Consider the following 14,157-nt stretch of genomic DNA (forward strand, 5'->3'; position numbering starts at 1 on the left):
GTGTTCAGCTCCAGGTTGATATGACTGCACAAGACAGCCAGTTGTTCGACCTCTTATCTGTATGCAGACTTGTCACCATCCTGGATGAAGCTGAAGACTGTGGTGTCATCTGTAAATTCAGAAGCTTGACTGAGGGGTCTTTAGAGGTGCAGTCATTTGTGTAGACTAGAGGGAGAAGAGAGCAGTGGGGAGAGAACACAACCCTGGGGAGCGCCAGTGCTGATAGTGAAGGTCCTGGATGTGAGTTTCCCCAGTCTCACTGGCTGCTGCCTATCTGTCAGAAAGCTGGTGATCCACTGACAGATTCGAGTGGGCACGAAAAGCTGGATCATTTTGTATGGTGTTGAAAGCCGAACTGAAGTCCACAAATAAGATCCTTGCATAAGTCCCAGGTCTATCGAGATCTTGCAGGATATAATGCAGTCCCATGTTCACTGTTTGCTTTGTATGCAATCTGTTAAGCATCACAGACCATATTAACTACAACGGCCCGGTCCTGCAGATTTGCTTTATACATTAGGAAGATTTGACCCTTCCTATGCCACACAACTCCTTGTCCAAGCTCTTGTTCTATCCAGACTGGACTATTGTAATGCTCTCTTAGCGGGCCTTCTGGCATGTGACATCAAGACTTTGCAACTGATCCAGAATGCAGCGGCGAGGGTGTGGGTGGTCTTCAACAAGCAGAAGAAAGCCCACGTCACACCTCTCTTCATCAGTTTGCACTGGCTGCCAATTTCCACTCGCATCAAATTCAAGGCACTGATGTTTGCCTACAAGACAACCACTGGCTCTTCACCAATATACCTAAACTCATTATTTCAGACCTTTTTTCAGACCTTATTTGTGCCCTCCAGAAGCTTGCGTTCCGCACATGAACGACGCCTCAAAGTGCCATCACAAAGAGGCACAAAAACTCTCTTTCTCTGAACTTTTCCTGGCCCGTTCCCAGCTGGTGGAACGAACTGCCGACCTCAATAAGAGCAGCTGAGTCTTTAGCCATCTTTTTAGTCAGCAAGTGACCAGTTAATACTAGCACCTATTCTATACTATTCCTTTCTTTTTCTGATTAAAAATGTGTACTGTGCTAGACTACCTGAGACTTGTTACAGCACTTGCATACTGTTGCCCTCTTGTTTGTCTGATTGCTTCTATTGTTCTCATTTGTAATAAAAGTGTCTGCTAAATGATTAAATGTGAAGGGGATCCAGTGATGTTCTTCAGGTAGGTCAGCACCAGTCTTTAAAAATGACTTCATGACCACAGACCTGAGAGCGGACTGTGTTAAACAGGCAGAAGAAAACACTTCCTAGGCCTGACGCTTTCCTGGTCTTCTGTTTTTTTTAAAATTCGGCTCACATCCTCCACACAGACCATTGCACAATAATACGCATTTTCATTTACCCTTCTTTGAATTTATCACGATGGATGGATAGATAAAACATTTATCAATTGTATACATTATTATTGTATTTATACTGCTATTACCGTATATAAATATTGTAAAGACATCTACTTCATTCCAGCATTTATTTACTTTTTTTTTTCAACATTCAAAAAAATTATAATGCGAGTGATGTAAATCTGACAGGCTTAAAGCAAAAAATCTCTTATATGATTTAATACATTTGTTAAAAACTAGCAATGATCCAAAAACAGCAAAATATAAAAATGTTCGGTCACTTTCAAAACATAAGCATTAAATTATTCACAAAATGAAAGAAAACAGAGTAACAACACTCAACAAGACAAAACCTTGTTTAAAGTAAAAACATCAACAGTAAAGCAAGAGCAGTCCTCAAACCCAAGTTTAATGATTAGACATGATTGCCAGAGATATCATGAATGCATGCCAACATAAGCATTTCAAGCTATGTAATTAACTGTAGATTTTCTTGCATGTTATAAGGTATCGTGGATAAGCTTGTGTGTCATTGAAGATGACAAATAAAGTCGGGGAGTTGATCTGATCCGTCACGCTGTGGTATCTGACCGGTACGGCAGAATTCTCCTTGAGCGGAGCCGTTTTTAAATCGTGTTTGCCCACGGTGAATTCTCCGGTGAGCACTTTAGCCATAAAAATAAACTTGTGCCCATCTGCATTCGGTGGGGAGTAGGTGTCTGACACAGAGAGCGCTGCGTTTACCGCAAAGTAGACACCCTGACCATACACAGTCGCTGTGAGGGAACAGAGAAAATTCATTTGTTATTTTTAAATTCTTATTCAGTGTCATTTTTATTAGACTTTGTTTTTTTAAATGTCTATATACGTTTTATTAAGTTTTCAGTTTTTTGGTTTATTTAGTTTGACTTATTTTGTACTTCTTAAACTAAATGCAAATGAAAATTGATGCCTTGGTAACTAGCAGAAATAAAACAAGTTAACTTTTTTAGTTTTTCATTTTAAGTAATGAAATGTTTTTTATAGTTTATTTAACAATAATAATCCTGATACATATCAGACAACTAAACATGCATAATCATTACTCTAAAATAAAATGGTTTTTAATGAAAATAATAATTTTCCTATAGAAAACAAAGTGATATAAGGAAGCACTTTTGTGCTTTCGGAGAACATTTGCTTTTGATAAATGGCACAAATTTGTAGACGTCATATTTAGGTGTTGGAGACATCAGCATGTTGCAAGGATGTTCTGATCTGAGTGGTTTGTAATGTGCTGCCAAGTGGTTGTTAGGATGTTCTCTTAAAAATAAAGGTTCTTTATTGGCATTGATGGTTCCATGAAGAACATTTAATATTCATGGAATCTTTCCATTCCACAAAAGGTTCTTTATAGTGAAATTATTTTCAAAAAAAATTCTGCACATTTATGACTCATTTTGACTGAGCAGTACAGTACAGTCTGATTCGGGACGGTAAACCCTGATCCGGCATGCGTTCCCACTGCCAACAGTCCCCTAACTTGATAGGGATCAACGTCATTCTAGCGTGAAGAAGAGAGGCCTCATTCTTGCTTTTTTTGGCGTGTGGCTGTTCGTCACAAGAAGAAGACACCCTTTGTTTGAGCTAAGGCTGCAGGCTCCAAGGAAGAACAGGGCGAAAAAGCGCACGCAAGTGACGATTCTCTGACAACCAATCAACGTTCTGCAGTGAGTCTAGCTCCAACCTTTTGTAACGGACTGCTGTGCTAGGTACCCCAATCGAAGAGTCCCAAAAAAGTGGTACGGTACGGTTCGGGATTTTGGTACCATTCACAAGGTTCTTTGGGGAACCAAAAATGGTTCTATGGAATCGCAGAACCTTTTTAGAACCTTTATTTTTATGAGTGTAACAACTTTCTATGCATTTTGATGATTAGGATGTTCTTGGGTAAATCCCAATGTATGAGCAATACTAACAGTAATGCTTGACTTAGCAAACACTAGCATATTTAACAGCATAATACCGTTTTTTCCACAGAAGCTCCTGTTGAAGCCATGAATGCATATCTCCTTCACACTGGTTTCACTGGTGCCGTGATAGAGGACGCGTTCCACCTGTGGCTCTGAGGAGCTCTGTTCAATACTGGCCTTTTTCAGCCTGTACTGCTCATTCAGAAGTCTATTCATGAGCTTCTCAACCTGAAAACACCATCAGAGTCAGTGGGAGAAAGAACAGCCAATAATGGACAGCCGAGAAAATTTCCAAAACAGATAACCATTCCTAACCTATAGTTCAATGTGCAAACATTTTGATTCTGGACATAATAGTAAATTCACAGGTTTTCACTAAGAAAACTAAAAGAAAGATTTGTCTTGATGTATTGCTCATAGAAAAATACAGATATCAAGGTGTGAGACCAGGGCTCGATTTGAAGGGGGGTGGCAAAAAAAAGACAAAAAGCATCCCCTCTGTAAAACCACCATCCTCCCTTTTCACCCCCATTAGATAAAGAGTGTTGTGTATATGTATAATGTAAACCTTATTATGCAAATTAAACATTACAATTTTCTACATATGATAATAAACAAATTATTTATGTAGATATGTAGTGATAATGCAGACATGCATATGTTTGCTAAATGTGTCTATTTATTAATGTATTTTTTAAAACAAGCTATGAGCTATGTAACTATGCCCAGTGAGAGGATGCGTTTCTTCGTTTCTTTTTGGCTTTACCATCCACTGTTAGAGCCCTGAAATGTATGGGTCTCAAAAATAATTGTCATTTGGAACTAATTTATTGAGATTTTTTTTTTATTTATTTTTTTAAATCTGTTGATAATATTTTGACTATGAACACTTCAGTGCTCTCCGAATGCATAATTTAGGTAGTTTGTATGTAGAAATTGTGTGTGTACCTGGTGCTCAGTCATACAATACTACGGTCATATAAATTATTTCTTGAGAATACTGCCAATGTAGATTTTTATTCTACTCTTTAAAGTAAAAAATGACACAAATGTTGTAATCACTAGCCTTAACCTGTAGTTATCATTGTGTAAGGTTAGCCCTTATCCACCACATCATCCCCCTTGAATTTGTATTTTTACAATTCGACCTCTCTGTACTCTGTATCTTGAATCATACCTTTATGATTCTGATTTTGTTGTGGTTGTCCTGAAGGGTGTCATAGAATTCTTTGACCACCTCTTGAAATTCATCAGAATCTACATCCACTGGACACACTTCAGGCATGTTGGACAGCAGACTGTAATCTTCATCTAAAAAATAAACTTCATAAACTAAATATACATTTATATAATGTCTAATAGGGATGCCAATTTAGCAAATTAATTGAAGTGATTAATAAATAAAACCCTCCCACAAATAATCATGTTCCTAACAGCCCCCTGTGATTTTTACACTAAATGAAAGTGAGGCATCAACAGCAATAATGATGAGTGTACTATTGAACTGGATTTCACACTTCTACATAAAGTATTCTCTCTTTTGGGGATTTCTTAAGGTTTATACAATTTGTACCTGTATCAGCCATGTACAAGTCCTCTGTGCTTAGCATTTTCCGTTTAATAGGCACAGATTTCCCGGATGCCAAACTATGCTCTTCCATCTTCTCAAAGTCAATGCTGTATGGCTGATTGTTGAACAGAATATCAATCTTCTTCTGCTTCATCCTCCAAGCATTCTCAATGAACACAGTGGCATCTGGTGGATACTGCATGGCCTTAGAGGACCCCTGCTCGTACCACATCCACTGTATGGTCTTTAAGATTCCAGCATCGTTCATCATGTTCTCTGTTCTTCTCAGGACATTCTTTAGGTCATTCACGGCCTCAGAGACGTAATCTTTAAAGCCAGAGAGGATGGCGGTGGTGCCCTGGATGCTGATTTCTACGGCATGCTTCCTCTTAATGAGCTCTATGCATCTTTTCTGATGGGAGGAGAGTTTCCGCAGAATTCTGTTCTCGATCTTCTCCTCACACTGTCTCATTCCAACCTTCTTTCCCAATGCAATGTCTACTCTTACAAGATCATGGGTGTAGTTAGCATATACGAAGATCTCGGCTGTATTGGATGACGTGATGGCGTCCTGCAAAGACATTTCAAATGCTCTCTCCAGCTGTACGTTCTCCTCGGTTGGCATGGAGTCTTTCTTGGAAAGTTCTAGAGCCTCCTGCATGTCCTCTGTGTCTGTTCTCTGATAGATCTCCATAGACATCTGAATCGCCAACAAGAAGCTTGCATCTTCCTCCAGACTGCAGGCATTCATGGGTGTAGAGAAGCTCTGGAGGTCAAGGGTCTGCAGTGAACGGGGTGAGTCGGCCTCCTCTTCTACCACTGCTATGGTATCTTGACTCGGTTCTGAATACAGATCTTGAGATTCTATATCTGTGGATCCTAAACTAGAAGGTTGGGGGTCCAGATCGTTTCCAATAACTGCCAACATCTTCTTAGCTTCTTCAATACGAGCTGAAAGACCATTGGGTTCAACAAAAAAACAACAGATTATTTCATAAAGAAAAGAACTGGAATAAGAGGGTCTCGGCCCACTCATAACTAAAAAATCGGGACAATGATCCATAATGACCTGAAGTCTGTGCATTAGTAGAGTTGCGCCCATTTGGTACTCCAACATTAAAGTCCTGACTGAAATTTTCAGAGGAACTTCTCTGGAAGCTTTGACAGGGTATCATTTTCCATGCCAGCTCCAATATGTCCTGTGGAAAACACAACCACAATCAACTATAAAGTATTATTGAGTATTTTGAGATGCATACAGATAAAGAATGAGGTTAAATACATTACATTGCCTTCTAGAGGCTCCCAGTGCACTTTCGCCATGTCTATGTAGACCTCGAATTTGGCTGTCATCTCTGCCAGTATGCAGACACCCTCCTCCTCCACCAGGAAACGGGAAATGCCAGGCTGCTTGACCACTATGTTTTTTGTAAAGACTGAGCCAATAATAGCACTTAATAATTCTGCCGCTGATTGGCACACAGTCGAATCTCCCTGGATCTGCCAGATTACAAAATCATTTAAAGATGATGATCACACAATTCATAGTGGGATTGATTGTATAAATAAAACAATTTGAAGTAAAACAATTAAATTAAATATGAGTTGAAAATGCTGCTCAAGAAAATAAAGATAATTGATATAAAGATTATTTTGTATTTACCTAAATCTTAGAAATACAATTATTTTGTGAACATCCTAAATAAATTCTACAGCTCAAACAATTGGGATCAGTAAGAATTTTTTTATGTTTTTGAAAGAAGCCTCATAAGCTCATCCTCACCATGGCTGCATTTATTTGATTAAAAACACTGTAAAAACAGTAATATTGTTAAATATTATTATAATCTAAAAAAGTGTTAAATTAATTTTAAAAGGTAATAAATTCCTGTGATGGAACAGCTGAATTGTCAGCATTTCTCCAGTCTTCAGTGTCACATGATCCTTCAGGAATCTTTCAAATATGCTGATTTGCTGCTCAAGAAACACATTTTTCAGGATTTTTTGATGAATGGAAAGTTCAAAAGAACCGCATTTATTTGAAACAGAAATATATTGAAACACTATAAATGTCTCAACAGATACAGTAAATTTAACGCATCCTTGTTGAATAAAAGTTTTTTTTTTTTTTTTTGTACAGAATCTTACTGACCCCAAACTTTTGAACAGTATTGTAAATGTCGCTTAAATAAGTCAAACGAAAGCAAACTCAGTAACTAACACTCAATCCATCTCCAGTCTCCAGTGGGAATAAGATGACCTCTCCCATATCTGCCAGTAGATCTCGATGATGGAGTTGCAGGAAATGGAGCATTCCTGGTTCCATAGACAGGACCGTCTCCTTCTGGTGTGGTGTGCTGAGAAACTCAACGATCTTCTCTTGTTTGTCCTTTGCCATCCCTGTCAGGGTAACCGCAGTAATCACTCCACTAGCTTCGGATACTTTGGCACAGCAGAAGTCCAGAGACACCAGAAATTCTGACCACTCCTTTGAGAAGGGCACACTCTCGTATTCTTTGGCCATTGGCACAGTAAACTCTGCAATCTGGGACTCTATCAGGTCTTGGGCCTGTTTGACTGCGCTACGGGATGAAGACGTCACAGTGACCATACAGTCTGACACAGTGTAGGTCGATGGTATGCTTTTTAAAGACAAATTTAACCTCTTTTTAACATCCTCCCTTCTAAGAAACTCAGCTTTGAGTTTGTCATATGTCAGGTGGTCCTGTGTTACACCAGTCAGGAATTCCAGAACTTTGTTCTTAAGTCTTTCAACCTCAATTTGGTCAGGACCTTTGATTTGGACACCATCTTTTGCTAGACTGACATCAAATTTGGGGTGAGCCTTTGTGAGGTTCTCGGGCAAATTACTCAAACTGAGCAGCTGATGTTTAGTGGCATCAGGCACAGATATAAAGCCAACACATTCCTTCTGGATAGATGGCTCAGTAGCAGATGCAGTAGTTTTACTCTCTATACTTGTGGTGTTGTCCGCAAGAGCAGCGCTGTGTCTTGAGGTGGTGCTCACCATTGGGTCCAAAAGAGTAGGACTTTGGAATGAGACTGTGTGAGAAACAGTAGGACTTTGGGATGAGACCGTGTGAGAAACAGTAGGACTTTGGGATGAGACCGTGTGAGAAACAGTAGGACTTTGGGATGAGACCGTGTGAGAAACAGTAGGACTTTGGGATGAGACCGCGTCAATTTGGTTCATCCCCTCTGTTAATGTTCCCTGTCCATCTTGAACGCTCACAGGCGACTGATCCACCACAGCATGCAGGAAGTCAAAGTATGGCTCGACTACTAAATCTGTACCTTCCAAATGATGGGATTTTTGGAGAATGCAGTCTACAGCTGTAAAAGACAAAGCTCAATTGAGATTCAGAATTGTAAAACAGAGACTTCAAGAAAGTGGTTAAAGAAAGACATCTTGGCTTACTTTTCACATCCTTGAAAGAAACTTTAGCACATCCGTTAGCCAGCATGCTAACTCTGAGAACATCCGACCCTCCACTACGACTACTCCCAAAGTACAGCTCCAGCATATCCTCTGTGTGTGCAGGAGACAGATTGGCTACCAAAACTGAGTCTGTCGATTCTACCTGCTCCAGAGTGACCTTTGCTCCACATAGTCTCTTCTTTGAAACTTCGTCACTAAGCATCTGAAAATCTATGGAATCACATAAACAATGACAAAATATTTAAGACAGATTATTATTATAGAGACAGAGCGTATTTAGGCCACGCCCACACCGGGGGGGAAAACAATCCAACGCTCTCCATTGACTTTGCATTGCGTGAGGCTGCCTCATTGTCATTTCGGACTTATAACAAAAAACAGAACAATGTCTAAAAGCTGATATGTGACAAGGTGTACAGCAATCAAGCTAAAAAACACAGAAATAAGTTTTTATAAGCTGTCGACCCAAAACAACGAGCGTTTAAGAAGATAAAAGTGGATACAGGCAATACGAAGTGAAGCTTCAGCAGGATGAATGGGTAAATTTTGGGATCCTGACACTCAGTATGCCTCAATATGTCTGTGTGCAGTAAACATTTTGTCACTGTTAAGTCAAATATCCAAATGTCCGTTTTATATATTATATTTCCTGTCGCTGATTAAGTTCCCCTCTAGTCGCCGTAGTTCTCAGTGTAATATGACCCGCGCGCTCTGTCTCAATGGCCTGAATCCACTTTTTTGTACTTAAACGCTCGTTTTTTGGGTCAACAGCTTATAAAAACGTCTGGGTTTTTGCTTCTGGGTTTTGTTTAGCTTGTTTGCTGTACACCTTGTCACATATCAGCTTTTATACATGTTTCAGCTTTTTGTTATAAGTCCAAAATGACAAAAAGGCAGCTTTACGCAATGCAAAGTCAATGGAGACGGTTTGATTATTTTCCCCCCCGGTGGGCGTGGTCTTCAGATTATGACGCGTGTCGCTCTGTCTCTATATGATATATAATCATATTATTATATATAATATATAATCGTAAAATTATTATTATACTAATATACTACAGATTATTATTCATAGGTGAATTTATTTGAAATGCTTCTATTCAAATAGGTTTCTTGAACAGCAAATCAGCATTTCTTATCATTATCAATGTTATCAAACATAAGTTCAAAATATTATAATATTATATTATAAATGTCTGTCACTTTTGATTGATGAACAGATCAGCTACAAACCTTTAGACAAGGGTCTTTTTAGGTGTACTAGTAACAGGTCCTTGTTTGGAGAAGGATACAAGCTGAAATCTGTTTCTAACGTCATTCTAGTAATGTTTTCCACATAAAGTTCCACATTGTCCAGGGGAGTGTCTGGATTGAGTCCTCTTAGCAACAGTTTTCCAGGGTCTTTTGGTGGTTTCCTGCGCAGTGTCAGGTGGGTATTTTGGAGGACATGGGACTTGGAGAGAACTCTCACAGCAGCTATTATAAGAGAAACAAGTAATTTATGTGTTATACTGATATATGCCTGTAATACTGTCATTTTACAAAATCCAAACTGAGAAAACTCAATATCTAAAACAGTATGGTGATGATGTCTTACTCTCTGCATCTTCAAAAATGACCACCGCTTGGTTTCCACATCTCTCCAAAGAGATCACGTTCCCTCCTCCAGAGCGTCGCTTGTTATCAAAGTAGAGAGAGAGAAAGTCATCGTCCAAATCTTCTGGAATATCCAAAATTTCCAAAGACCGCTCCTCCAGGCTGTTATTAGCCATTCTGACAAAACAGGAAACACACATGAAGTATGAAGTTGAGCAGGTTGAGGATAACTGGCATTCCTACAAGAGTTACCAGCAAAACCTCATGTGAGGTTATTGAAATAAAAGAAACTTATCACAAGGTGTAAGGTTGTTGTGTGGTAGGTTTTTGTTGTTATTGTTGAAATTGACAGATTTTGATAGATAGATAGATAGATAGATAGATAGATAGATAGATAGATAGATAGATAGATAGATAGATAGATAGATAGATAGATAGATAGATAGATAGATAGATAGATAGATAGATAGTAGGGCTGCACAATTAATCGAATTTGTAATCGGGATTACAATTATGGAAGCCACAATTATGTAATCGTTCAATAAAATGTAATCGCAATTACAAAATAAAAGTCCACTTATATTATTCTGTGTGCTTAATGTTTTTTCTTCTTCTTTCTACAGGTTAAGTTTTTTCTCCATTGTTTTATTTTTCGTTTTAGTATAACATTATAATACCATGTATATGTTTTTACTTTTTTATTTATTTAAAGAAACCAATGTATATTTTACTTTTACTTTTTTTACTTATAGAAAAATCTTTTTCAAAAAAGTTTTTCAGGAAGAGTGTTTTCAGCTTGTTTATTTTGATACAACAAAATGGCATGCAGTCGCTTCAAACAATGGCATAAAGCTATTCAAATCATCATTTAATGTAAATTGTGATCATCGTAATTAATAATCGCAATTACAATTTCAAGGGAATAATCGCCAATTATGATTTTGGTCATTATCGTGCAGCCCTAATAGACAGCTAGATAGATAGAATACTATACAAAAGTTAGTATTAAATTCATATAAATAGTTGGTAATTGAATGTTGTAAACTCGTTATAAATGTAAATCGTATGTCGTGTAAACCCAATGCCGAGAAAGAGAAACTGAAAGGTTGACGCTGAATCATAACTGACAGTAACTCGGAATATAATACGAATAACATGAACTGCACGAAAATGTTTGACCATACGTAAATATTAATAACAACACAGCGTAATATGGACGCTTAAATTGAGCAGACTCACATGAAACCCGAACATTCACAGGCCAACTGCTGCGGCTCGCTACTTCCTGCTTTGAGACGACAACACAAGTGACACTTTAAGAAAAACACTTTAGAGATACAAACACAAAAAATATTATTATAATAATAATACTAATAAATTTATATTTGTAAATAAATGTTTATCGGACTATTGTAAAAACAAAACAAAACAAAAAAAACAGTACATTTAATCACAGCGCTACAGACATACCTTTAACAGTCAAACTGTCAAATAATTAATCAAATTAAAAATACTTCAATATATGCACGTTTACGTACTGTTGGCGATAAATGGACTTTTAAAGACGTCGCTGCGAGTTTTTCGCCGCCATCTGTATATATGGGGGGGAATAAAAATAAAAGTTCCCTGATAGACCAGCAACTGCCCTTATAAGCTCCTCCCACCAGTGTTTGACGAGCTCAGCTCAGACGTTCAATTTTTTGTCAATCTTCCGCTTCAACCAATAGCAGCGTGTGTTACTTTGATGTCGTTCTGTAAGTAATGCGCATGCGTGATCGTCAACAACGTTTTGTAGCAAACTGAGAGCTCACGCGTGAAAGGTAATGGTTTTAATGTGTACTTTTAATAGTTGTATATTCTGATAAATTAACACTGATGTTGTGCATATTGTTTTATCTAATATTCATATAAAGAATAATGCATCTAGCTTTGTGTGTAATAGTAGATGTGTAACAGTAGAACGTGTCCGTACACCCTACACACACATTAAACAGTTCATCAGCACTGTATACATCTCTTAAATGTTTTTTTTTTGTAAATTGTAGGTTATATAATTTATATCTACATAACGTATTAAATTAATAAATAATAATTTCTCTAATATATTGCTATTATTAAATGTAATAATACAGAAGTATTTAAGAAGTACTTGTGTATGTTTGTTTCAGGCTATGGATCCTCCGAAGGACATTCAGCCTCCCAAACAGCAGCCAATGATCTACATTTGTGGAGGTAATAACACTCTTCATCCATTTAGTTATGTCTGTCATCATGTGTTTTGTGTATTAGTCATTTACATATAATCACATCTTTCATAACTGTGCAAACAAAACTCCCACAATTCACAATTGTTGCTCTTGTGTTTCAGAGTGCCACACAGAAAACGAGATCAAAGCTAGAGACCCCATCAGATGCAGAGAATGTGGTTACAGAATCATGTACAAGAAAAGGACCAAAAGATGTATCCTTTATAAACTAAATAATGCTTAGTGGTTGAAATAATTGGTCACCAAAAATGTCAACTCACTTACCCTCATGTTGTTCCAAACTAATCCATATCATATGTGGTTAAATGTTTATTTTCCCATCATTTTTTTTCTATAATGATTGCTCACTAAATCTGTAAAGATTTGCTATTTTTCCGAATAGCAATTTAATTCCGAATTTTATTTGTCTGAAAAACAGACACATTAAATCGTTTTTCACATATTAGTTCACCAATATTCATTCATTTCGAAAACAAACGAATTAAATTGTTATTCACTGATTCCACGCAACTGCAGTTTTTAAATTACAAATTATTATTAGTAGAAATGTGCATTGCTAAGGACTTCATTTGGGCAACTTTAAAGGCGTTTATATTTTTCTCTGTTTATATATATTTTATGCACCCTCAGATTACAGATTTTCCAATAGTTGTATCTCAGCCAAATATTGTCGTTTCCTAACAAACCATACATCAATGAAAAGCTTATTTAATCAGATTCAGTTTTCAGATGATTTATAAATCTCAATTTTAAAAAAAATTGACCCGTATACTGGTTTTGTGGTCCAGGATCACATATGCAGTTTTAACATCATGATGTTTGATTACAAAACCACTGGAAATTGCAGTTAAAGATTTAAAATAGGGCAAATATGGTGAAGATAACCTTTTTTGGAGCTTTACAGCTGTTGTCATGATGAATAAGTGTGTAAATATTCTTGAAAATTTACTTTCATGGAAAAAATAACTGCACACAGTGAGTAAATTATACATTTTGGGGGGTGGGCTGTTACTTCAATTCTTCTAAATAAAAATTGAGCTCTTTGCATGGTTCTGTGAATCTGATATGCATGCCATAATATTAAGTCAATATATTATATTTAGGTTTTTTGTGTCCTATGTTCTTTATATTTACCCTTGACTCTTGCTTCCAGTGGTTGTATTTGATGCCCGATGAGATACATCCTGCTGTTTTTCCTATTATAATTCTCTTTTTTTATTGTCTTTGATGTAAATACATGTATACAATTTGAATAGGCAGTGATCAAAATTGAGTAAAAAACAAATTACAAAAACAATTCTTCAGTGAATGTTTTCTTTTTTCCACATTCTTTCCAAAAGTCCTCATTGAGGTTTTCTTTTTTTTTAATTGGGGTAAAACCACTGATTGATTCATGTGTAGTGAGTTGTTCTTGTAAGGTTTGGGATGGATCAAGGGTTTTTTTCCACTACAAATATTATGAGTCATCATTAAGGTGCGGTTACATTAGCGAAATATCCTGAGCAAAAAAAAGTTGCCAAGAGAATAATACAGAAATTATATGAATCACAGCTCACACAAAGGTTACTTTCAAATCAAGTAGTTTTCTGTTAACACAGCAAATTTGTGTGACCAAATGTTTCACCCTTCACGAGGAGTCCTAATGACATTTTGCCAAGAACGATAAATGTGATTGTACCTTTACTGTATTAAACAGTAAATATGAATTAAAGATTGTAATAGTATTTGGTGTTATTTTAGTATTATATTTAGTAGATTCTACAAGTTTGTGTGAAATGTGATGATCTTGTGCTTCCGTGGATGCAAAAACAATTGACCATCTGTACAAATGAATTCAGGTTATTAAAATTGCTAACATTTGGACAGTTAAATGTCCTGAAATCCTAAAACTATTTACATGTTCTTGATGT

General features: G+C 37.0%; 2 protein-coding genes across 3 annotated transcripts; one reads left to right on the plus strand and one right to left on the minus strand.

Annotated features, from left to right (window-relative positions):
* Window positions 1-1,065: 1,065 nt before the first annotated feature.
* parp10 (poly(ADP-ribose) polymerase family member 10) lies at window positions 1,066-11,638 on the minus strand. Of its 2 annotated transcripts, none has more exons than XM_079829556.1 (12): window positions 11,519-11,638; window positions 11,220-11,268; window positions 9,982-10,157; window positions 9,618-9,860; window positions 8,364-8,594; window positions 7,146-8,278; window positions 6,212-6,424; window positions 5,994-6,123; window positions 4,928-5,875; window positions 4,532-4,665; window positions 3,408-3,582; window positions 1,066-2,178 (listed from the first exon to the last, which is right to left on the minus strand). In XM_079829556.1, exons 3-12 carry the CDS (start codon window positions 10,154-10,156, stop codon window positions 1,880-1,882), a joined length of 3,681 nt encoding a protein of 1,226 aa, XP_079685682.1. In that variant the 5' UTR covers window position 10,157; window positions 11,220-11,268; window positions 11,519-11,638; the 3' UTR covers window positions 1,066-1,879. The 2 variants fall into 2 exon arrangements, with proteins under 2 accessions (XP_079685682.1, XP_079685683.1); XM_079829557.1 differs by having other exon boundaries at window positions 11,451-11,581.
* Window positions 11,639-11,723: 85 nt separating this feature from the next.
* On the plus strand, window positions 11,724-13,544 carry polr2k (RNA polymerase II, I and III subunit K). Its single transcript, XM_079828679.1, has 4 exons — window positions 11,724-11,800; window positions 12,149-12,212; window positions 12,349-12,441; window positions 13,401-13,544. The coding sequence occupies exons 2-4, from the start codon at window positions 12,152-12,154 to the stop codon at window positions 13,421-13,423; spliced, it is 177 nt and encodes a 58-aa protein (XP_079684805.1). The 5' UTR covers window positions 11,724-11,800; window positions 12,149-12,151; the 3' UTR covers window positions 13,424-13,544.
* Window positions 13,545-14,157: the final 613 nt, after the last annotated feature.

This window comes from Gobio gobio, assembly GCF_949357685.1.
Source record: "Gobio gobio genome assembly, chromosome: 11".
Lineage (NCBI taxonomy): Eukaryota > Metazoa > Chordata > Actinopteri > Cypriniformes > Gobionidae > Gobio > Gobio gobio.

What these genes read in the sequence shown, in the direction of transcription:
- parp10 (XM_079829556.1), bottom strand. Translation starts at nt 10,156, where the DNA reads ATGGCTAATAACAGCCTGGAGGAGCGGTCTTTGGAAATTTTGGATATT. An exon ending in ACAAAATCAGAATCATAAAG is followed by an intron (nt 3,583 to 4,531) that starts GTATGATTCAAG and finishes TGGTGTTTTCAG; the next exon opens with GTTGAGAAGCTCATGAATAG. An exon ending in GAGCTTCTGTGGAAAAAACG is followed by an intron (nt 2,179 to 3,407) that starts GTATTATGCTGT and finishes GTTCCCTCACAG; the next exon opens with CGACTGTGTATGGTCAGGGT.
- polr2k (XM_079828679.1), top strand. Translation starts at nt 12,152, where the DNA reads ATGGATCCTCCGAAGGACATTCAGCCTCCCAAACAGCAGCCAATGATC. An exon ending in AATGATCTACATTTGTGGAG is followed by an intron (nt 12,213 to 12,348) that starts GTAATAACACTC and finishes CTTGTGTTTCAG; the next exon opens with AGTGCCACACAGAAAACGAG. An exon ending in CAAGAAAAGGACCAAAAGAT is followed by an intron (nt 12,442 to 13,400) that starts GTATCCTTTATA and finishes TCTTGCTTCCAG; the next exon opens with TGGTTGTATTTGATGCCCGA.